General features: G+C 45.4%; 1 protein-coding gene across 2 annotated transcripts in view; it reads right to left on the reverse strand.

The window, feature by feature from the left end:
• Positions 1-306: 306 nt before the first annotated feature.
• Positions 307-24313, reverse strand: part of AMOT (angiomotin) — a 63880-nt gene continuing 39873 nt past the window's right edge. For both annotated transcript variants that reach the window (XM_006943935.5, XM_045050551.1), the window contains exons 9-14: positions 16916-17065; positions 15815-16005; positions 7410-7532; positions 6183-6415; positions 4400-5095; positions 307-4039 (exon numbers count right to left, since the gene is read on the reverse strand). In XM_006943935.5, the coding sequence (XP_006943997.2) occupies positions 3942-4039; positions 4400-5095; positions 6183-6415; positions 7410-7532; positions 15815-16005; positions 16916-17065 (1491 nt within the window). In that variant the 3' untranslated portion in view covers positions 307-3941. The remainder of the gene's footprint in view (positions 4040-4399; positions 5096-6182; positions 6416-7409; positions 7533-15814; positions 16006-16915; positions 17066-24313) is intronic.

Here is a 24313-nt window from a genome sequence, read left to right on the forward strand (position 1 = left end):
GTTAACTAAAGGATGAATTCTCTGCTTTGGGTGGCCATCATTTTAGCCCTCAGAAACAGGGAGATAAAAAGATGCAAAGCTTTTAATATATGCTGCCTGAATATATAAAGGAAGCGATTAGAGCCTGTGGCCCGTAGTGTTGTCTTAATACTTTATAATCACATTCCGTACTTTAAGCAAATGCAAATTCTGTCCAATGCTGCCCTTGAAAGGCAATTTCAGTGCATAGTAAATTGAAACTAATCACTGATACAGGGTAAATACAGCCTCTGTTGGGTAAACACCAAAGCATTTTCCACACAGTACTGCATTTTAAAATAGCTAACTTTATTGTCAGTGAAAAGATAGGCACAAAGTGGATTCAAACCTGCTTAACTTTATTGGAACTAGCTCAGTCGATTACAGAATGGGGTCGCAATCAACAAGGGGCCACATACATTTTACGCCGAAGGCGATTCTTCTCTAGCCATCTGCCAACCCCAGCTATCCATTTTATTAACACATGCCATTAATCACAAGGGAGGCCAGAAAGGAGGTTTGATGATTCCATGTAACCCACCGCTGCTACTGGAAAAAAATAAACAAGCTCTGACACTTGTCCTACTGATGATGAATGACACTCGGGAGATATATTTCCAAGGATCGTGGCGGGCTGAAATTGATGGCAATTAGCCCATCCTGATGCCTTCCTTTGAAAGCATGTTCCGTAAGAATGCACACATTTTAAGTAACACATTCCATATGTGAAGGAGCAACTGAGATAACAGGAGATTGTACGGCTAACAGACATGAGAATATAATTTATAAAAGTTAGTCCATATGTATATACTTTAAGCTGCCGCGTTATGAGTGTTTAGGCTCTGCATACAAAGTAGTTTGCACAATCAGTTTGCTCATTTTCCAATCGTTGTGCCCACCCAACCGCGTAACAAGAGAACACTTGGTATGTTTTCTGTGGCAGATGATGGCAGATATTTCAGGCTCTTGCTCTCCCTGTCACCCTGAAGCTCGAAAGCAACATCGAAAATAAATCCTTCATGAAAACAACAATCGAGATACATGATTTTAAGAGAATGTGCAAGCTACTTTTCCTTAATGCAAAACGGTTAATGGGAGTTTTCCATCAAGTACAATTCATTCTAATGAAGTTTTTCTGTGCATGGGGCATCAGGGTACAACTGACTTAAATAGGTCCCCAGAGATCACCAGGCAGTACGCGTTAAGACAAGGTCACCTTTCTGTCCTGAGGTGCCAGTAAAATGCATAGATAAGTGGGAGTCCAGAAAGATCTCCCAAGTGTTATACCCTGACAATTGTGAAAAAGGTGATTGACTTGACATTTCTCCCATAAACCTGAATCTTTAGAAGGACACCTATTAGAAATTTTCTGAAAAGGCTGAATCTACCTGCTTTGTAAACACAGTGTATGCCATGGACTCCTTCCACCTCTTAGATGTACGATATTACGTGAGCAAATCACCTGGGATTAAAAAAAAAACTGAGCCCAAAGGGACTGCCTCTGGTGTGAGGGGGCAGAGATGCTGTGGAAAGTTCAAAGTAGTACTCAGCCAAGAACTTCCTCCCTTCCCCAAAGAACATGAGGCTAAAGAGACGGCTGCCACACAGCGTGGAACGTATGACATTTGTCACCTTCCAGAATGTGATTAAAATCATGGCTCCCAGAGCTAGCAAAAAATCTGGCAATGTGTAATAACCATAAAAGGAGCAGATGAAAGGTTTCATCTTATTTGTATTTACTTATTTGGCTAGAAAGCAGCAGTCCTCAAGTTTGCTTTCTATTTGAGGACTTTTCCCCTTATGACTGAAGGGGCGGTATGAACGAGTATTAGCACAATGGCACTTATCATTTCTATTTGGGATTCATTTGATGACTGAAGACTAACGTGTAGGACGATCACTTCTTTATTGAAATGTCTAGACTGGCTGAAAATCACGTCACTCTCCCTCATCTCTCCCCCGGCCCCCCAAAAAGAACTCCTTCGGCAGGTGATTAGGAATGACACAAAAATACCGTTAAATATGCCATTCCCGTGGTCACGGAGGGACCCTGTAAGATGACCTGAGACAGCCAATCCCATAGCAAGACAAGAAGTGAGGGGGATTGCTCAGGGGGGAGTTTCATGTGAGTCAATGTTGAAATGAGGACCAGTAAAGAGAAAACCTTGCAAAAAGGCACTGCAGGGGAAGCAAGGTAGGAGTCTAGAACCCTGGACAAAGCCACGAGGCCAGGGACACTTTACAAATTACGAATGCCCTGGTCCATGAAGATGCCTTTTCTTAAGATGAGGCTTTTGGTATATAAGGGTTTCCCAGAATAAGCATGGTAATTGGCAAAATGGAAAGCTGTGTTGTGTGATCTTGAAAAACTAACCTCTCCAGGTCTCAAATTCCTCACCACTAAAACGAGGGGGTAGGGCTCTATTGCTGAAGTTCCTTCCAGCCACTATGCTTCACAACGTAATATATCAGGCCTACTCTTCTATTAATCCGGTTTCTAACTAACACATCCCCAAACTTCTACCCCCCCCACCCTTACCTAACACCCCCCACTTCCCTCACCCTCCCATACCCCTGAAAATTGATCTGAATGACATTGTCTGTGGATCTGTCACCTTAATTAAGGGCAGAGAGGTGACACAGAGCAGGGACCTGTGGCAAGAAGCAGCCCTTTTGTGTCCCTGGAGGCGGCCCTATGGCAAAGCTCCGGAGCCATGGCCTCCTTGGTCCCTGTCCACATACACATTTTCTGCTGCTCTCCAAAGGTATTCCAAGATGGAGTCACTGGCAGTGAGAAGGGACAGCTAAGGACACATCTGCAGCCCACCTCTCCCCCGACTGCTATTCCCTTGGAGGTTACAGTCAACGATGCCTTTTAAGACGTTATGCTAAGAATTGGGGAAAACAAACGGAGTTATTTGAAAGTAGTCACCAGAAATTCAAAGCATTCAGCCCATCAACAAAAATGCTTCCTCGTTTTGCAAATGATTGGAAACCTGAAACTGGTGACACGGCCAGTGAACTTGTGCTGGAGAAACAATGAACACTAACCAGATTGGTCTCAGGAAAGCCAAGCGAGCTGTGCTCACGGCCACACGCAGCACCTCGCGCAACTCTCCATCAAGGCCTCCGAAGGTCTCACTCCCTAAGAAGGAGGAAGTTGTACGGCACACAGCTAATTTACTCTCCTAGCATCTGAAAGCAATATATTAATTATCCAAATGCATAAATTACTCCAGAGTATATATACGAATGTATGAACCTCCGCGAGGGAACCAAAAGAATCCACTTCCAAAGCACCACTGAAATGAAGATAAACACAATCTCCTGGCACAGGGTAGCTGGGAAATTGGGAGGGAAAATTAGCTCCAGCACCCTTCCACACCCCAATATCCCCTGCCTTTTCTTCAGCTCACACAGCTCCTAAACCTATTCCCTTTCATGAGCCCGAGATGAGAGCTCCCTCTCTGGATGCTGCCTAGATGGTAAGCATACAAAACAGCATAGGTGCAAATTCTCTCCGGCTTCCCACTTCTGAAATCTACATGTTACGCACTGTCTCCCAAACATACTCTGCTCTTCAATGAAAATGATCTGGAATATGGAAATGCTAAATAAAATCACGCACATTGCAAACATTCGTGTATACCCAGCGGTTAACAGTCCAAGTGTTTGTATAAACCCAAACAATGAACTTTAGAGCACATTCTGATTCATCTGTCTTTAGAGGTACTCTCTGAGTGTGTACCAGAATAGACTGGAGTTTGTATGGTATTACTTAAGTACTATATTGTTTCAATAAAAAGTCCCTTTAAAAAACATCCCCCCCACCCCTTGTCCTCACCCTCAAAATAAGAACAATCAAAAAGGAAAAATGGTTAAAAGCACTCTTGCTGATAAACTGCAGCTCTTGAATAGGCCGTTTAGATGAGATATTCCACCATCTCTGCGTCAGGCTCTTGTCCCAGGATCTGAATGGGAGCTTTTCTTTCCAGAGTATTGGAGTGGAAAACGGGGCCATCTGAATGGAAACAGGGGGTTAGAAACCACTTAGGGATCAAGTAAAGACTCAGATTGCTAGAAACAGCCAGCGTTCGAGCCACGAAGCCGGTGGCCAAGTGAGACTTGCCTGACACCGCCTCCCCTTGTTCACCTGAGCATTTACCGCAACTGGAAGAACCACCTTGACGCACTTCTGCTCCCATCCTCGTGTCCCAAAAAGTCATTTACGGGCTCTGCACCCATCGCTTGGGATCAATCCCCTTTAAAACCCGAACAACTCTGGCCCAACGACCGGCTGTGTCTACACCACAGGGTGCCAACAAGCAATCCGTAATAGTGGGCAGAACCCAAGGCTACCTGGGGTATGGAAGGTCATTACCTGTCTTATCTGGATTGCAGGTCAGACTTGGTATAGACAAACGACGTGGTCCAGAGCCGGCAGCTGGACTTGCAGAAGCGTCAGCCTGAGCCACAGCTGGAGTTGGAGCTGGAGCCGGAGTAGCAGCCGCAGTCGAAGCTGGAGTTGGTGCCTGAGTCTGAGCCGCAGCAGAAGCCGGAGACGCTGCTGGAGCCGGAACCGCAGTCGGAGCCGGAGCTGGAACCGGAGCCGGAGCAGCTGGAGCAACCTGAACAGCAGCAGGAGGCGCGACAGCAGCGGCGGCGGCGGCGGCGGAGGCAGCGGCCGGAACCTGAGCGGCAGCAGCTGGAGAAACGGCAGCCGCAAGAGCAGCAGCAGCAGCAGCAGCGGTTGCTGGAGACGGGGCGGCGGCGGCGGCAGCCGGAGGAGCAGCAGCAGCAGCGACAGCAAGTGGAGCAGCGGCTACCATGGTGGTGGTGTTGGTGGCAGCGTTGGCAGTGATGGCGGCAGCAGTGGCGGCGGCAGCGGCGGCTGGCGCGGGGACAGAGACGGGAGCAACAGCTGCGGTTTTGCTGGGTTCCGTGCCCCGTTCCGTCTGCGTGCTGCAATCGCGGCTGCCCGTCTTGGAGTGAGCGGAGAGCAGGGGAGTGGAGGGCGGCACCGGCGACGGTGTGGAGGGCACGGACTCGGCGCGGTAGTCCCCACCCAGGAGGATACCTACAAAGGGAAGACGGCAAGAGGTCAGAAAAGTACGGGTTCCTCAAATGCAGACATCGGGTTACGTCGTCTTCCTTGCAGGAGGTTCAGGAGAAGCACGAACAACGGGACGCGAGTCTCCACTTGCGCCTCCGAGGAACCCAGGAAATCGGTTCGAAAGGCCCGTCCCTTCTGGTCCTCGTTCTCCACCCCAGCACGGTGTATTAAGCCTTTAAGTCTCCCGCGGATCTGTTTTGATCTACTTTTCCAGCGGTGATTGATCTCCACTGAGCTTGCAGAAGGCTTCTACTTGGCTCCACTTACAACCCACGTCTTCCATGACCACCCAGCCAGAAAGGAGTGGGGGAACGATCGGTGGTCACGGATGAGTGCTACGATAACTGTGTAACCTAACGTTCTCATGAAGACCAGGGGCCCCCGAAATGCCTACTCTATCCAAAGGACACTGCAAGCATCAGAGGACCAAGGAAGGTATCAGAAGCAACAAAAAGACCTACAATTAAAATACAAAGCTGGCTTTCTCGGGCTCTAAAAATGTGCCTCATGGTACCCACAGTGCTTCTGGGGTTTTGATTAGAGGGGAAGGAATGGACAGAAATGGAATGAAAAAGTACATTCAGTTCTCATCTCAGAACATTCGGGTAACAAAAACCTGCCACCCAGCTCCATTTAGCTTAACTAGAACTCTGAATCCTTGTATTATGTGGTAGGAGAGAACAGAGAAAAGTCTGGAATTCGGAACTTTTGACTGACATGAAGGTCACATGGGCTTTGGACAAAGACAAAAGGTCTGGCATGGCAAAGGCCAAATCTGAGAAGTTTTTAGAGGAAACTGGAGTTGTCTTCTTTCCCACCCAAACAGAACTCAGAATTCTTAGCTTTTAAGGCCTTGGCTTCCACCAGTGTTCTGTCAGTGAGACGTCAGAGTGTGGAGGAGTTCCTGAATAGGCAGCTAGCCTCTCAGGAGGACAGACACCCAACCTGATATATCTTCTGCTCCAGAATCTGGACCATCACTCCCTTTCCTTGCCGAATGGGCACATTATCTAAACGCGTCACTTCAATCTTCTTTATCTACTGTCATTACCTAGGCTCCCCTTCCAGCTCTTGTCATCTCGCTTCTCTTCCATGATGGGGGTGCCGGTCAGCGTGGACGAATGTGAGAGCAGGCCTGACCCGGCATTGGAAATGGACATCAGAGACTTTGCTGGTCGCATGGATGACAGCTGCTCTGTCTTACTTGGCTCCTTCCGGGAACGCTGCTGCAGCACTTTGATCATGGCGTCCTTCTCAATAATTTGGGCATGGAGCGTCTTAATCCTAGGAGCCAAAGACAAAGAACATATAAAAAACCTCATTGCCACCTCCATGTTCTGGTCTCACTGCCTGCACGGACTTGAGTTTCCATGATCTTTTCAGCTGAGGAGTGGTTTAGTCCTTTCGGCATTGAAAAGCAAGGGGAGGTGTGCTGTGTGTTTAAAAACGCCTTTCTTGGGGCGCCTGGGTGGCGCAGTCGGTTAAGCGTCCGACTTCAGCCAGGTCACGATCTCGCGGTCCGTGAGTTCGAGCCCCGCGTCGGGCTCTGGGCTGATGGCTCGGAGCCTGGAGCCTGTTTCCGATTCTGTGTCTCCCTCTCTCTCTGCCCCTCCCCCGTTCATGCTCTGTCTCTCTCTGTCCCAAAAATAAATAAAAACGTTGAAAAAAAATTTTTTAAAAAATAAAAACGCCTTTCTCCACACCCAGATGAATCTAGGAGAGCATCCAGGAGTCGCTGCTTACACCTCAGGAAGCCACAGCAAGGTACCGGTGGGAAAAAGGCCTGTACGTAAGAGAGTAAACGGATGTAGTGGGTGCTATACGGAAGATTCTGAGTCAATGGAACAATGCACTTAGTGAGAAAATGAGGACTTCTTTGAATGGGCCGCAACTTGAGTTGATAAGTAAATGATCCTGAGTTTATAAGAGATATCAGGTGCCCTACCTCCAAGTCTGAATGGATATTCTTTCACTGTGCATTCTGCTGTATCACAGGGTTGAAGTCCAATGCTAGAAGGAATACCCAGAGTACAAATACCAACAATACGGTTCTGGCAGAGGGAAGATAGAAAGCAATTACCAAAGCCAATGGGGAAAGCAAGGTAAGGGTCATTGCATTTCAAACCCAAGTGAACAGGCTGGCAGGGGTGCAGGGGTCGGGGGAGGCTGCGTTATCAGGTTTCTCATTTGTGAATGAAGATGCCTACCCTTCCCTCCTGACCTATCTGGTCTCTATACTTTCTTCTCAGATCCACTGGGGTCCAGATTGATATTTTACCTGCCCTCCATGTCAAGGCAACGCTTGTTGGCCATCAAGATCTCTTCCTCCTCTTTCTGGATGCGAGCTTCCAGAGCCGTGTCGTAGCTGGTGTTAGGAGAGTGGCTGATGACTGTTGTATCCCTGGGAAGGAAAATGACAGTGATGAAGATAAGGCAGCAAAATCAACGAATCTTATCATCTCCCTCCCACGTCAAAGGTATTGCTGGAAAGCGGTAAGCTATAGTCAAACTCATTAGGAATGGTTGCTTTCTGGATGACTGACCGAAAAGAACCTCCAAGATGGGAAGGTTCAGCTTTCAGAGCTAGCTAGAAGAGGTTTTTGGCATGGATACAGCTGCAAAAGTCAGTGAGGGGATTCTATGAGAGGGACACAAACCTCCTGGCAAAGAATCCCTTCAAGTTTTTAGATCACGGCCAGGTTATACGAAGATCTTTATATTTTTACTTTATATTATTATTTATATGGTAGAGAAGATATTATAGACTTTCACTTTATTCTCATGATAGTTATGAAGGCAAAAAGGCTGGACTTTGATGAAAGTCCGAGAACGTACTGAACAGCCAGTGCTACAGATGTATACCAGCAACTATAGAGACGGCCCCAGCAAAGGTCAGATTGGGCAAGTGAGCTGAGCGAAAAGCATGGCCTTTGAGTCAGTGCCACTTAATTCCTGCCTAACCTACGTTGGAAACATTCTAGTGCCCAATCAAGGAGTCTCTTCCCCCAGCTACATGACTGTTCTCTTGCCAGAGTCCGAACTGCATGAGGGACCATCATGTCTCCTTTCAAAGTGTCTCAGGCCATTAACTCTAATACTAATTAATAAGGAGTAAAGCGTGTGTGTGCGTGGGCGCGAGACGGAGAGAGAAAGAGAGGAACAAGGAGAGGAGGAAGGGGAGGGGGCGGGGCAAGGCTGATGTCTAAACAGCACGAGTCAAAGATACACGGGGATCCTGTAGCGTCCTGATAAGTGAGGTCATGCACGTTTCTTTAGTTCATTTAGAACCAGTGGTAGAAAAAAAGAGGGAAAGGAATGAAAACGACCTGGATCCTCTTTGAGTAACTTGGAGGGAAAGAAAAAGGGATTAGGAAGAATATTGATGTAATTATATTGGTCTTAAAGGAAAAGCCGACAATAGACTGGGAAAACAATGAATTAGCACCGCTTCATCATACTTCCTATGAGGACGGGGATCTGTGGGAGAATTTTCTGCTGGCACCTGGCTATTATGTTCTGTCAGCTTACAGACTGTGACAGTACAGACGGGAGTGAAAGGGCAGGGAATGAAGACACAGACAGCGGGTATTGAAGTTAGGGAATTTGGTGAGTTCCTCAAAACTCCTGTTGCCCCAACATGCTTACACTTGACATGCCATTTAGTTGAACGGTGAAACAAACTGGGCCAAGAGAGAGAAGGCCTTGCAGTGGCTCACCTAAATTGAAAACATTTTAGCATCTCAGGATTCTACACTTGCTCCTAGTGCGACCAGGAATGGCCCTTGTGTTCCAAGGTGCTCAAGGGGAAATGGCGTTGTGTGATGTTGAGAGCACGGGCTCTGACTAGAGACCACACGAGGGTCCAAGCCTCCTTTCCCAAGTACCCCGCCACGAGCAAACTCTATGCTCAGGAAGTCAGTTCACTGCTCGAGACGTCCGTCTCCTCAGACAGAAGTCATAATTACACCTGCATCTCATGGCATTTTGGGGGGGGGGCTCAAATAAAAGCACACATGTAAAAGATACAGTGCACAGTAAAAACGCCCAACAAACATATCCGTAATTAGAGAGAAAAGTATGGGTAGGGGCGCCCGGGTGGCTCAGTGAGTGAAGCGTACGACTCGGTTTCCGCTCAGGTCATGATCTCACAATTCTGTGTGTTCAAGCCCCATCAGGCTCTGCGCTGATGGTGCAGAGCCTGCTTGGGATTCTCTCTCTCTCTCTCTCTCTCTCTCTGCCCCTCCCCTGCTCACGCTGTCTCTGTCTCTCTCAAAATAAATAAACAAACTTAAAATTTGTTTTTAAAAAAGAGAGAAGTGGGGCGCCCGGGTGGCTCAGTCGGTTAAGCGTCCGACTTCAGCTCAGGTCACGATCTCACAGTCCGCGAGTTCGAGCCCTGCGTCGGGCTCTGGGCTGATGGCTCGGAGCCTGGAGCCTGCTTCCGATTCTGTGTCTCCCTCTCTCTCTGCCCCTCCCCCGTTCATGCTCTGTCTCTCTCTGTCCCAAAAATAAATAAACGTTAAAAAAAATTAAAAAAAAAAAAAGAGAGAGAGAAGTATGGGGAGGAGAGTGACATGCAAGAGGGTGTGACTTTAACCAATTCCGTCTCTAGGTGGAATCCTAGGGGCAGTTCCTGCAGTGCAGAGTTCCAACACGATGGCCGCTCCAGAGCCAGGCCACTCTAAAGGCTGCGTGGTGACTATGGACACCGGGGCCATGAGCGTGCGGTTTGTCGCTGGGGGAGCCAGTGCTGGCCCACGGCCACTTTCATTGCATAAAAGGCCATTTTGGGGACGCAAAGCCCTGCCAGCTCATTGATATGGACACTGCGAACTCCTCAGGAATGGAGCCTGAAAATGTGGGGCACTTAGTGAATTCCTCCAGAGCTGCCAGGACGGCCTTCAACATCAATCTTCCTTCTAGAAGACTGGGGCCACTGAGCCAGTGGCTCAGGCAAAAGCAAGCAAGCAGCGTTTGAAGAAGCAACTTGACCTAACTTCCAGTATGCTGAGACTATCCTTAAGCACATCAGGAGAGAGATGCTGGGCTTGAAAACACAATCTGCAAACCCCAGACTGTACACCCCTGATTTCGACATCCTACATCTAAATTCTTTTTTTTTAATGTTTATTTGTATTGTTTTAAAGATTTTTAAAAATGTTTATCTACTTATTTTGAGAGAGACAGAGACAGCATGAGCAGGGGAGGGGCAGAGAGAGAGAGCGGGAGAGAGACAGAGTCCCAAGCAGGCTTCACACTGTCAGCGCAGAGCCCGACGTGGGGCTCAATCTCGCAAACCATGAGATCGTGACCCGAGCTGCAGTCAGACCGACTGAGCCACCCAGGTGCCCCCTACGTCTAAATTCTTAAGTAAACGATTTCTGGCAACTGTCCCTCCAGGCATCTCTCTCCTTCCAATGAGATTATCCCCATCACCTTGCTTACATCGCTTTCCAGAACGTCACTCAGGATTCCCTAATTAAAATAGCTAGACTTTTCAACTTTTCAACTTCGAATCCATCTTTTCCTGTCAGTAGCATCCTTTTGTTTATTTAACATGTGAACTTGACCATGACTGGAGCCCTGTGGTTGAAATTACTTCGATGCTAAAAAGTGGCTAGACATGCATCAGTCCCTGACTGCAGGAAACTTGCAAAGGGAGACAAAAAAATATAAGGGCAAGCAATTAATTGTTACAGAGGTGAGCGTGAACTTTATTCCAACAGGCACTGAAGATTATGAGAGCTGGAATGATCCAAGCTGTGTTTTAAAAAGATAACATTGTCTCTGGCAGAAATGTGATGGGGGATTCGGGGAGCAATACGCTGGATTTGGGCAAACCAGTCAGAACGGTTATTGTAATAATCCCAGCAAGAGATACTGACATCATGAACCGATGCAAATAGGCCATAGGAGGCAGAATTGCTACACCTTGGAGACTGTTTACATGTGGGTGTTGGAGAGAGGGAAGAATGAATGAGAACTTTTGGTGTTTCTAATTCAAAAGACTAGAAAAGATGGCATACAGCTCATTTTCTATGATAGGAATATAAGGAGAGATTGTTGGGGAAACGTTATAATGGGTTTTGATTTTAGTTACATCGGAGTTAACACATCTTAGGAATAGCCATATGACAATATCCAACAAGTTGTTGACAATTCTGACTTTAACCTAAGGGATGTCAGAATGAGAAACAAACCTGAGGACAGAAACGGAGAAAAGCCTATAAGGAAGAAACAGGTAGGCACGTATAACGTGTGTGACCAGCTTCTACCTCCTGCTTTCCCTTCCTTTCCTTCTTTCCCAGATTGACGTCATCCAATATAAAAACAAAACACTGCACGTTTGGGGAAGGTTAATGACTGGATTCAGGAAATGCAAACTAGTAAATTACATGGCTGATCGGGTTTGTTATCTTTTTTTTTTTTTTGAGAGAGAGAGAGAGAGAGAGAGTGTGTGTGTATGTGTGTGAGCACGCACGCACACATGGGGGAGGGGCAGAGGGAGAGGGAGAAAGAGAATCTTAAGCAGGCTCCATGCTGTCAGCACAGAGCCTGATGCAGGGCGTCAACTGTCAAATTGCGAGATCATGACCCATCAAAGCCCCATGCGGGACTCAATCTCAGGACTATGAGATCATGACCTGAGCAGAAATCAAGAATCAGACACTTAACCGACTGAGCCACGCAGGCGCCCCAATTATCTTTTCATCCTTTTGCTGCTATTCAGAAATAAATTCACCACTGGTGAGCCACAGTCTGCGTTGCCACATCTATTCTTCTAGGTCGAAGTACTCGGTAATAATTTCCCTTATGTAAATTAAGCATCTAAAGAATCTCTAGGAACACGATAATATGGAAGTCATAATATGGGCCATATTATTGTGATTACTTACCATACTTTTCAGTGACTAAACAATTAATAATAAGCCTCAATCAGTAACTCTTAAACAGTTAATAATCCCTAATCACCATCTTGAAATCTAATCACCATCCTGAAATCATCAAATCAGCAGAGTAGTGGTGAAGGTGTCAAAATGTCACTTTCAATCCCAGTTCTTCTTCTTAGTACCTGTGTGTGATCTTGGGCAAATTATTTAACCTGTTCCTCATACATAGAATAGATAATAGTACTTATCGCAAAGAGTTATTGTGAGCATAAGCAATAACGGTAAAGCACGTAGCAGAGTACCTTATATAGAAAACAAACAGTACATGTGATTTCTTGCCTTGACAGCTGTCCCTTTGACAAGTGGTGCTTTGTAGAATCAAAGTGCTAACAGGGGTATGAACAGATCACCTAATAGGTCTTCTCACCTGAGAAAAAGCAGTTGTCTATTATTATATGACAATCTGTACTTGAGGGGCACCTGGGTGGCTCAGTCAGTTAAGCGTCCAGCTTTGGCTCAGGTCATGATCTCACGGATCGTAGGTTCGAACCCCATGTCGGGCTCTGTGCTGACAGTTCAGAGCCTGGAGCCTGCTTCAGATTCTGTGTCGCTCTCTCTCTCTCTCTCTCTGCCTCTCCCCCGCTTGTGCCCTGCCTCTCTCTGTCTCTTAAAATTAAACAAACATTATTTTTTTTTAAATCTGTACTTTATTATTCACAACGGCCAAAGACCAGAAACAATCCAAATATCCATCAACAAGTGAATAGATAAACTGGGGTGGTGCACCCAGACTTTGGAACACGAGTCAGCAATGAAAAGGAACCAACTATCGATACAGGCATCAACTTGTATGAATCTCAAAATAGTTATGCCCAGTGAAAGAAATCAAGCAGAAAGAGTATATACTACATGACTCCTTTCGTACAACATTCTGGAAAAGGCAAAATTGTAACGACAGAAAGCAGACCGATTGTTGTCTAGTGTCAGGTGGGGGAGGAAGGGATCAAGCTGAAGGGGCACAAGGGCACTTTAGAATGCACCCTCTATCTTGACTGTGGGGTGGCTACATTATTGTATATGCCTGCCAACATTCATCAGACCACATAAAATAGGTGCTTTTTAATAGGTAAATAATACCTTAATTGAAAAAATTCTACAACCACCATTGATACCACCCAAGCAACATTTCCCAAATGTGCATTTACCTGTAAGATATTACATTGGGAACATATAAAGTCAGAGATACTAGCAGAATACACAGAAACCAAGCAGGTCATTAAAATGTGGCACTACATTTACGGATTGCAGTTAGAGACTTAGAAACCGTTTCCTTCTCTGTCACTTCTTTCCTCCTTCCTTCCTTTTTGCTTCTTCCTCTCCTTCCTTACTCAAATACAGGTTGAGCACTTTCCATATGCAACCAATATCCTAGACATTTAAAACTTCTTAGGAAGGAAAAGTACAATATAACGCCTTTACCACAGAAAGGGGCAAAGAGCAGAACCCTGGTCAAATTTGTAGGGTCGAATGAAACCACTGGACAGAAGAGAAAGGGCAAGAGATGTTGGAAAGGAAGGCAGAAGAACCCATAGGTTCTGAAATTAAGTTTCCTGGATGCCACCTTGTAAATTGGGAATCTCATTAAGAAAAGAGGAAAAGGAAACCAATCCCCGTGGCTGAGCATAAGAGGCACTATCTTTGGGAAAAAAAAAAAACAGCATAATCCTAGAAATAGAAGCATCTGGAGGAATTATTACAAGGACCCCAGTCCTTGTCTACCTAGTCTACTTGTCTCATTTTGCGGGAATGTGAACACAGTCTCTCAATTTCTTCTGAGGGCTGGATTAATAGGCATGCAAAGAAGCATACAGTCCCGATACAGGATGTTTGCCCAAGGAACTAACGTAAAGTGTTTCTGGCCAGGTGGAAACTGGCTGCTTTTTATCATATTAGATGATAAGCATGCACTTTTACTGAAAACCGTGATTACATGGAAACTTTCTACCTGGTGATTTAAACGAATGTGGTTTAAATTAAATCTGCTTTATGGAAGGCAACAGATTCTGGGAAGAAGTCTCTCAGAAAGTGGGTTCCCCCAGTATCAAAACTTTCCAGGAAGGAAGGAAGGAAGGAAGGAAGGGAGGAAGGGAAGAAGGGAGGAAGGGAGGAAGGAAGGAAGGGAGGAAGGGAGGAAGGAAGGGAGGAAGGGAGGAAGGAAGGGAGGGAGGGAGGAAGGGAGGAAGGGAGGAAGGGAGGAAGAGAGGAAGAGAGGAAGAGAGGAAGAGAGGAAGGGAGGAAGGAAGGAAGGGGGTAGTTTCTTTATTACAAGGACCCCAGTGACAACCTCCTAGCTTTCTTGCATTTCCTGACCTGAAGTCTACTCTGAAGTTGATTTTAGCAGCGAACCTCCCAGCATCAAGAACGCTGGCTTTCCCACACTTTCTCACACTGCACACCTTTACGAGCTAGATCTTTCTAAGTTTCTGCCCAAAGGTGACAAAATTCGCCCTTCGTCTCCTTTTCTGTGTTGGGGTTTCCCGAATAACCTTTGAATAAGCACTGGGCACAGGTGTTTTCTTGGGAGGGAGCAGCTAAAATTACACTTAATTCTGCTTCTAATCTGCCTACAAACTCCCCGACCATCTTCTAGCACAGCTGGGGCTTTCGTGCGCTCAGTTACTGCCCTCACACGTACGGAGCGCCCTGTTCTCCGAAAACAAAGACAGGTATGCTTAAGCCCATGATGACCTCGAAATCCATGCACAGGTGACTTCAAGCCATATAAGATTTATCAGGTCTCCATGTACTTGGAGGAAGGCAGAGTGTGTTAGAGAAACAGTAAGACGTCCTCCTGGAGAATCAGGAATCCGTGTGCAAATCACGAGCCCAGCTCTTAAGCACTGACCTCCTCCCGATTTGGCATGAGAAGTACTCGCAAATAAATGTATCTGCCACCCACTCGACACACACATCACAGCCTAAACTCTGGCAAGTGTTTCCAGATTCCGCCAGCTCACCACCTTTGGGAGAACGTTCGAAACAACACTGTGGTTTTTAATAACTTTCTGGGTAGAGCCTCTCTGGGTACCATATGCTCTGGCCTCCTTAGATACCCGACTGGAGACCAAGCCTCTGTCTGTCTCTCCAGCAACCAATGCCATCTCCTGATGCGAATTTAGTTTTTGTCGTTTCTCTCTTTCTTTTCCAACGGGTGATTATGAACAGCAGCGAGATGGACAAACCGGACAAGAGCACTGTTTCCTCCAAAGACCAATATTTAATGTTTTCACGTGCACAGGGGACACGGAAGAGGCAAAAAAATTTAAGAAAAAAAAATCCTTCTGCCGCTTTCTCTCCCTTGCCAAATGGCATGTGACCGGTTACATGTGATGAACTCATGGACACGGAGAATGTGGCTCAGCCACTCCTGAGTGACATTTAGTTTCTGAGTGGCCTTTCTCCGGAGTGGCTTTCACTCCCGTCCTGGGGCTAAACAAAGAAACCTACACATGTGGCCAAAAGAAGGCGTGGCTCTAGCGAAGGAGGCCTGCGAACCTTCAGTGGATCTCGTGAAGTTAACGTTCATTTTCAAATTCCTGACCCCAATTCCTAAAAAGTCTCTGTTTAACCAGGTGAAAGGAAACACACTTAGGCAGACACTGGGGAGGGGAACAAAGAGCACTCTAGGAGACAAGGAAAGCAACGCATGGAAAAATCTTTCAACAGGTCACCTTTCTGTTCTGCCCACCCACCCATGCCCTTCAAGCAAGGATCCCGGAAGCCAGCCACTTACCTCTGCGCAGCTACGGTCGCGGCGGCGTCTAGAGCGAAATGCCTCATCACATTCTCCTCTAAATACTTCTGCTCCCACTTTGTCATGTCGGCTTCCAGGGCCAGAATCCTCTCCTCCTTCTCGCGAAGCAACTCCATCAGCGCAGTGGCGCTGTGTTCTGAAACACTGGCGGGCTGAGGGTTGCCCTGGCGCTGGTTGGGGAGATGCCGAGACCCCTCGGGTTAGTGAGAGAACCATGCTGGCAGCCCCACTTGAAGAGCCCCCATTCTTGGAGAGCGTGACTGCCCGTGCCACTTCAGTTTGGATCCTGATCCAGAAGCAAGGGGAATTCAGATTTCCTCCCAAGGCAACGGCACTTTCTATCTTGGGGCACATCAAATAGTCATGCCGTTCAGAAAGTGGATCGTGGGTTGAAAAATCACTATCCCGGCCTGCCAGCGCGGCACACACTAGAAATGGACATTAAACACCTAGGATTGGGCCCCTACCTTGCCCCCAACTCGTTGTGTGGCCTTAAGTGAGTCACGCAACCTTTCCTGGCTCTTGATTTTCTCCCACCTGAAAATGAGGAGGGGTACGGCCGGATGATTCTAAAGACCGGAGCGTGGGGCACCTGGGTGGCTCAGTCAGCTGAGCGTCCGACTTCCGCTCAGGTCATGATCTCGCGGTTTGTGAGTTGGAGCCCGGCGTCGGGTTCTGTGCCGACAGCTCAGAGCCTGGAGCTGCTTTGGATTCTGTGTCTCCTTCTCTCTCTGCCCCTCCCCCACTTGTACTCTGTCTCTCTCTCTCTCTCAAAAATAAATAAACGTAAAAAATAAATAAAGACCGGAGCCAATTCTAAAATGTCTGGAGTCTATTTGTACAGCATTTTCACTTCTTATAGGGTCTACTGCTCACATGAAAATAAAAGGTACAAGGATTTTGCCGGGCTACGAAAGCTAAGGAAGCCGACCTCACTGTCGCAATCAGGAGGTGGTCTGGAGGAAGATCAAGTGGGGCAAAAACACCTAAAGATGAGCAAAAGTGTGGCTCTTATCTTCATGTCCGACACCCAATGGAAAACCACCAATCAGGAGCGATCTCGTTTTAAGTTCTCCGTACCTGCTGAATTCTGAGCGATTCCAGTTCCCTCTCTAGCCGCGTCCGGAGACGATGCTCCAACTGCTCACGTTTTTCACACGCTGCCTGGAGCTGTACGAGGGCTTGCTGCATCTTCTCGACCTTATCTACATACACCTGCTTCTTTTTCAGCTGAAATTCCAGGTAGGGAGAGATGTGAGACGGCACAAAAGAGGACAGCAGAGTCAGTTATGCAGCCCCCCAATCCAGCCTTGTGTTTACATCTCTTTCTGCCCCGCTCCAAGTAAAGAATGAAATGGCAAGAAGGTCCTTCAGGATGAGGAGTACGCTGCCTTGTACTTATCGTGCAGAAAATGCGATGGGGAAGAGGAATTAGGAGCCCCCCTTGGACAGTTTCTGCTTCTCAAAAGTGAAGTTACCATGCAATGGATTATAAGAGTTTTTAAACCTCTTTATTGACTAGCACTGCCCCACTACACGTTTATGAAAAGAACACAGGTTATTTGCAATTTCTGCCTCACTCATGAGCCTGAGTTGATAACACTGGACTCTGAGAACCCAGGACTATAATTTCTCAACTTTATGCTAAGCCCTTTACAGATATCTAAAGACTCTAACTAATGAGTCAAATCCAAACTTAAGTGAGTCAAACGTGATTCTTCCTCTCTACAAGCCTATGAACCATAACTAAAAGCAAAGGTAGAAGCAGGTTGGGACAAAGAATTTGAAGTTTTTAATTTATTTTATAATGTTTATTTATTTTTGAGAGAGAGAGGGACAGAGTGTGGGCAGGGCAAGAGCAGACAGAGGGGGAGACACAGAATCCAAAGCAGGCTCCAGGCTCCGAGCTGTCGGCACAGAGCCCGACGCAGGGCTCGAACCCACAAACCATGAGATCATGACCTGAGCTGAAGTCGGATGCTAAACTGACTGAGCCACCCAGGCACCCCTGAGACTAAGAGAATTTGAGTTCTTTGTCCCCTTGTAGTTTATAGGCCAAATCCTGGCTCCATTAGAATAGAGGAACGAGGATCTCAGGGCTCTTTTAAGAAGGCATACACCTCAACACTTAAGAAGATTGGGCTAAGTAAGTGCAGCTTCCCAGCTTGTTAGCAAATGAGGAGGTTATGCTTTTCATCATATTCGTGGGGTGCCTCTCTTGCTAACAGAATCAACCCACGAATTCTTTCTAATGAATACATTCTTCCAGGCTAGTCTCACATCTGTCATTATCATTAATCATGGAAGCTGAGGTTAGTTAAGGATACTTTCACTTTAAGATCTAAATCGAAATATTATTGATGACCCTGTGAAGAGGGAATTGAAGAATTCAGCTCAACTCGAACTTTTCAACACGTTCCCAAGCCCTTGAGCTAGCTAGCTAGCTAGTTGCAATGTTAGAAGTTACCCTTCCAGAACTGCCCAGACGCATTTAGCGGGGGGGGGGGGGGGGGGGGGCAAGCCAGCAGGACCAACCCGGCTCCCCCATTGCAGAAACCAGGTAACTCAACAGTAATGAGTCCAAATGACTGCTGTCGAGAATGTCCAGTCAGACAGCAATGGCATATGCCGAACTCTCTTTGTCTTAAATGCCTTGTCCCCAGGGGCGCCTGGGTGGCGCAGTCGGTTAAGCGTCCGACTTCAGCCAGGTCACGATCTCGCGGTCCGTGAGTTCGAGCCCCGCGTCAGGCTCTGGGCTGACGGCTCAGAGCCTGGAGCCTGTTTCAGATTCTGTGTCTCCCTCTCTCTCTGCCCCTCCCCCGTTCATGCTCTGTCTCTCCCTGTCCCAAAAATAAATAAAAAACATTAAAAAAAAAATTAAATGCCTTGTCCCCAAATGAGGATAGCCAAACTTCATCTAGGTTGTAGAAAACCGATCTTATATTTTCCTATCAGACCTGTGGTATACTTTGCCTAAGTGACTCGGAAAAGAAAACTTAAAAAAATTCTTTTTCTATACTTCCTGGACATTTCCTTTCATTCTAAGATCTACTTCAATTTAGCCTTGTGGACCAGTTGAGGTGAGTTATAAGTCTAGATGTTTTTTTTTATCCATTAGACTTTTTCCTAGAAAATAAAACAAACAAAAGCCATTCTCTTTCTTTCAGCAAGCTTACACTTTTCTTTCCTGGGATAAGTAACTATTTGTAACAACAATGACTAGGGCAATCAAGGCCTTTAGGCCATGGATGTCTCTGCCTTCCTATTTGCTAAGCTTAGAATAATTGGAGAGCAGGGAATATCCTCTAACTTCACCTTTTGGGTTCCATAATCCTCACGAGCTATTTCAAGTTGAATGCATGTATTTGTGAATCACTCTGAAAATCCTAGGGGAGCAGTGCAATGTTAATGCAGAGAATGTTAACTATAATTACCGAGGCTTACAGCAGTTATACTTAAAGGCAATTAAAGTTAGCATGCAGTTCTTGCCTTGATCGTAAAGTACTCCGGTGCAAGCTCAGAGAACTGAAAAACAAGCAGCCCAGGGCCTGGTGGAGGTCTCCACACCCTGCCTTTCTTGAGAAAGAAAACCTTAATATCTTAGCAAAAGCATCTCCAGCAGTAGAAGTCACTGAACCAACCCTTCCGGAAGGGAAAAGCAATAAAGGCCCAGGGAGTTTTCTGAGCTGGGTGAAGATAGGCATGCAGGTCAGACAGCTTTCACAAATCTAATTATGCTTTGCCACTGAGATGATTATACATAAGGTACCAACACCACGGTTACTGGCATAATTCACCTCCCACCTCCTTTAAAAGAAGAAAGAGTGTAGTTCACCCATAAATACCATGGTCATTTAGCAAATGCTTAATCTGTAGATAACTTAAGACAGAAAAGGACAAGTGTTGGATGCTACCAATGCAAGACCCTAGAGATGAAATCCACAAGTCAGCTGTATTCTAAGTTACGTACTCTGTTTTCTAGATCTCATCTATATGTAGAAAGGAACAAAGGTCTGTATGGTTTATTCATTCCTCTACTATCATCATATGCTTCACTTTTACCTTCATCGTGATAAATCCCCTTTTCTTTTCTGCCTCGCCCCTGTACACGTGTCTCCTGTGCTAAGCTCCTCAAATGTTAGATTGTTAATTAGGACATTCTGGATGCCCAACTTCATCTTCCAATGTGATCAGAAACGCCAGTGGTTCCTTCTTAGGTAAAAAGAGAGGCCACATAGTAAAACGGTTATGGTCATGAGCTCTGGCCTCAAACAATCTGAGTTCTCCCACTCACTAGGTACGCAAACTTAGGTAGGCTATGTAATTCGTCCACCCACAACATGGAGATGATGATAATGTGATATACCTCTATAAAGATCAAATGAGATAACACATGACGTGCTTAGTAGACCACCTCATACAAAAAGTACTTAGAGTTGTTCTTTTTTTTTTTTTTTAAAAAGTTAATGTCAAATCACACATGCTCTGGTCCTTTCAACTCTGAACATTCATGCCAGATAGCCTTGATATGGTTCTCATTATTTCTGTAACTCTAATTATCACATTCATGTCAAATGAAGACAAACCAAACAAACAAATAACGACAAAGACAGAAACCGACTCGTAAATATGAGAACAAGCTGGCAGTTGCCAAAGGGGAGGGGTGTGGAGGATGGGCAAAGTGGGGGAAGGGGATTAAGAGGTACAAACTAAAATTCTAAAATATATAAAATATAAAATATATAAATATATATAAATATATTTAAATATATATATTTAAATAAATATATATATTTAAATAAATATATATATTTAAATAAATATAAATATATATAAATATATATAAATATATTTATATATAAAATATATAAAATATAAAATATATATGAAAAGCACAGCATACGAATGTAGCCAATAATACTGTAGCACACTTATCATGGTGAGCATTTTGTAATGCACATAATTGTTGAAACACTATGGTGTATACCTAAAATTAATATTGTATGTCAACTACACTCAAATTAAAAAAAAAAAAAACACTTAAAGACATTAAAAACACAGCCATTTTCCCCTAGGAAGACATATAAAACTAATCCTCAAACGCTTCATATGATAGAGCTTCAGATATCTTTATAAGACAAGGCCATTCACTAGGGATACAATTAGAAGCAAGCGCTAAGTAGCCACATGGACACCCTATTTTCTCCAAATGACACATTTCTCCAAATGAGAAATAAATACTTTACTTAGAGTCAAAGGTACTGCTTAAAAAAAAAAAAAAAAAAAGAGCCTTAGGCAGACCTCATTCCCTACAATACCACACAGAGTCTCAGATATTTCTTTTTTTTTAAATTTTTTTAATGTTTATTATTTTTGAGACAGAGAGACAGACAGACAGAGCGTGAGTGGGGGAGAGGCAGAGAGCAAGAGGGAGACACAGAATCTGAAACAGGCTCCAGGCTCCCAGCTGTCAGCACAGAGCCCGACGCGGGGCTCGAACTCACAGACCGCGAGATCATGACCTGAGCGGAAGTCGGACACTTAACTGACTGAGTCATCCAGGCGCCCCCAGCTATTTCTCTATTTGACAGCGAAATGAAAGCTAAAGGAACCAAGTGGCAATCAGGGAACTTGGATTCTAGTCCTAGCTCTGCCGTTGATGGTAATTTGTTTCCGTGTTTTCGGCCTCAGCATCCCAATTTGTAAAAAAGAGGAGGGTTTCAGGAGTCAGCAAAGGAAAATGGTCAGCGGCAGGCTAAATCCATCCATCTCCATTCATTTATATATTGGCTACAGATGCCTTCCGGCTAGAATGGCAGAGTTGAGCAGGGCCAGTTACAAAAGAAACTGTATGGTCTACAGAACTGAAACTGTTTACTATCCGGTCCTTCTGTAGATAAAATGCCAGACCCTGGAGTGATTTTCGAATTGTTCTGTGGAGTGCTTCAGAGACCACGGTGGTGGGTAAGTTGTATCAAATGGCTTCTCTTTTACGTGTTGTATATATTAGGGTTCTACCTAAAACTTAACTTCAACAAAGACTGCCACATCGTCGAAAATATATATGAATATATACATGTTCTTGTGTGTTGTCTGTCTGCCCCAGCGATTGGGCCTGTCGTCTGACCTCACTCCATCATCTTTTCACACATGACACCTCAGCATGGCTAAATAATTTAAGGTCCCTGAGGACCCCATGGTATTTCACACCTCAGTGCCTTTGGATATGGAGATTTTAAGAAATTTAAAAAGAAATCACTAGGCTAGAGAGATGACCTCAGAAGGTCTCTAATAGTCTTTCAATTCACAACTATTTTATGGATCTCAACTTCCCCTTTTCCCCTTCAACGTTGACCAACAACTGAGGAAGGAGGCAAAATGAGATCCCAGAATTCTGTATGGGCGCATTCTTGGGGGCAAAAACAAAATAGAAGTTCTGCTTTAGTTTGTGTGTATGTGCATGCAAAAGACAGAACATGTAATGGGTGTACTCTCCATAGGATCTCAGATGATTCGTTTCTCCATGTCTTCAGCATTCAAGGAAGTGAAAGTTCACTTGAAAAGTTTCTAAAGCCAAGGTAGTGGCTCAGGTCTAGAGATGAGTACTCATGGGCCTCTAGAAAAAGCCAAGTAAATCCATCATTTAAACCAAATTTTCGGGGCACCTGGGCAGCTCAGTCTGTTAAGCGTCCGAGTTCGGCATAGGTCATGATCTCGGGGCTCATGAGTTCGAGCCCCGTGTCAGGCTCTGTGCTGACAGCTCAGAGCCTGAAGCCTGCTTCAGATTCTCTGTTTTCCTCTCTCTCTGCCACTCCCCCGCTTGTTTTCTCTCTCTGCCTCTCTTTCTCTCTCTCTCAAAAATAAATAAAACATAAAAAAAAATAAAACAAATGATCTCTGGATATTCAGTGAATAGGAGAAATCATTCCACCCATTCAAGTTTTCTTTCCAAAAGCCAGTTTTCAAAAACTTGTCAGAGCTCCCTTTCCCTTGCTTTCTATATTCTCCAAATGGTGTTCCTTAAATCACTCTTAATTTGTGTCTTGATATTTTATTTATTTATTTTCTTTTTTTTTCTTTTTAAATTTTTTTTTCAACGTTTTTTATTTATTTTTGGGACAGAGAGAGACAGAGCATGAACGGGGGAGGGGCAGAGAGAGAGGGAGACACAGAATCGGAAACAGGCTCCAGGCTCCGAGCCATCAGCCCAGAGCCTGACGCGGGGCTCGAACTCACGGACCGCGAGATCGTGACCTGGCTGAAGTCGACGCTTAACCGACTGCGCCACCCAGGCGCCCCTGTCTTGATATTTTAGACTTCCCTTGCCTTCCAACTCCATCCCTACCTGCTACCACAAAGGTCTAATAATGTATGGGTGTTTATTCTTTTGCTTCTATACCAATGGTTCTTAACTGGGGGCGGTTTTTCCCCTAAGGGGTCATTCAGCAATGTGTGGAGACATTTGTGGTTGTTACAGCTCGGACTGGGTTGCTCCTGGCTTCTTGTGGATAGAACGTCCTGCAATGCACAAGACAGCCTCCTCTACTCCTACCAATGAAGAATTATCTGGCCCCCAATGTCAATAATGTTGAGGAGATCTCATTCATGCCGCACCTTCAGCAACTGCTTATATTCACACTTTAATATTATCATGCTCTCTTTAGTCACGGAATAATCCGTCATCCGAATCATCTGACCTGACCCTGATTGTTGCTTTCCTCGAAGTCTCTCATAATGTGCACTCTAGTAGTATCAGTCATTGTGTAAGATTTTATTCATGTGTGGATTTGTTCGTTTGTTCATTCGTTCATTCGACAGATACTTACTGAATGCTTACCATGTGTCGGGCCCTATTCTACATCTGAGAGGAGCAGTGACGCAACGAAAAGCAAGACAAAGTCCCTGCCCCATTAGAGAGCAACATCCCATAAGCCCCATCAGGGCAGGGCCTTTCTTTTTTCCTTTGCATCCCTCTCAGGTTCTAGTTCGAGTTCATGTTTTCACGGCCCTCTTGGTGACCAGCTCATATGAAATAGCTGTCGAACAGAAGAGTAAAAATGAGCATAGCATAGCTCAGCTGTAACACTACAAACATATAAAAAATAAACACGTACATTCATTAATGTATCTACTCCGTTTGGCAAGTCAAGTTAAGGGTGTCACGTCATTCCGATTAAGAGAGAATTTTTTAAAGGGGAACCAAAGTGGGATGAATGGCAGAAAGGCAATCCAGGGAAGAATAGGGCAGATACTCTTGAGCTCAATCAATCATATTTTTCCATTGCACTTCTGCAATAATTTGAACCCATTCCCAAGCATTTGGCAGATCTCTTAACCTCCTTCTGACTCAGGAAAATCTGATCCCTGCAAATGAATACCACGTGATGGCATCTTTTCCCTCCTTCCAACAACTGTGGACGTCTTTCAAATGTATTTTTTTAAGGATGGCTATATACAAAACTACTCCTGGGGCCTCTA

This window comes from Felis catus, chromosome X, assembly GCF_018350175.1.
Source record: "Felis catus isolate Fca126 chromosome X, F.catus_Fca126_mat1.0, whole genome shotgun sequence".
Classification (NCBI taxonomy): domain Eukaryota; kingdom Metazoa; phylum Chordata; class Mammalia; order Carnivora; family Felidae; genus Felis; species Felis catus.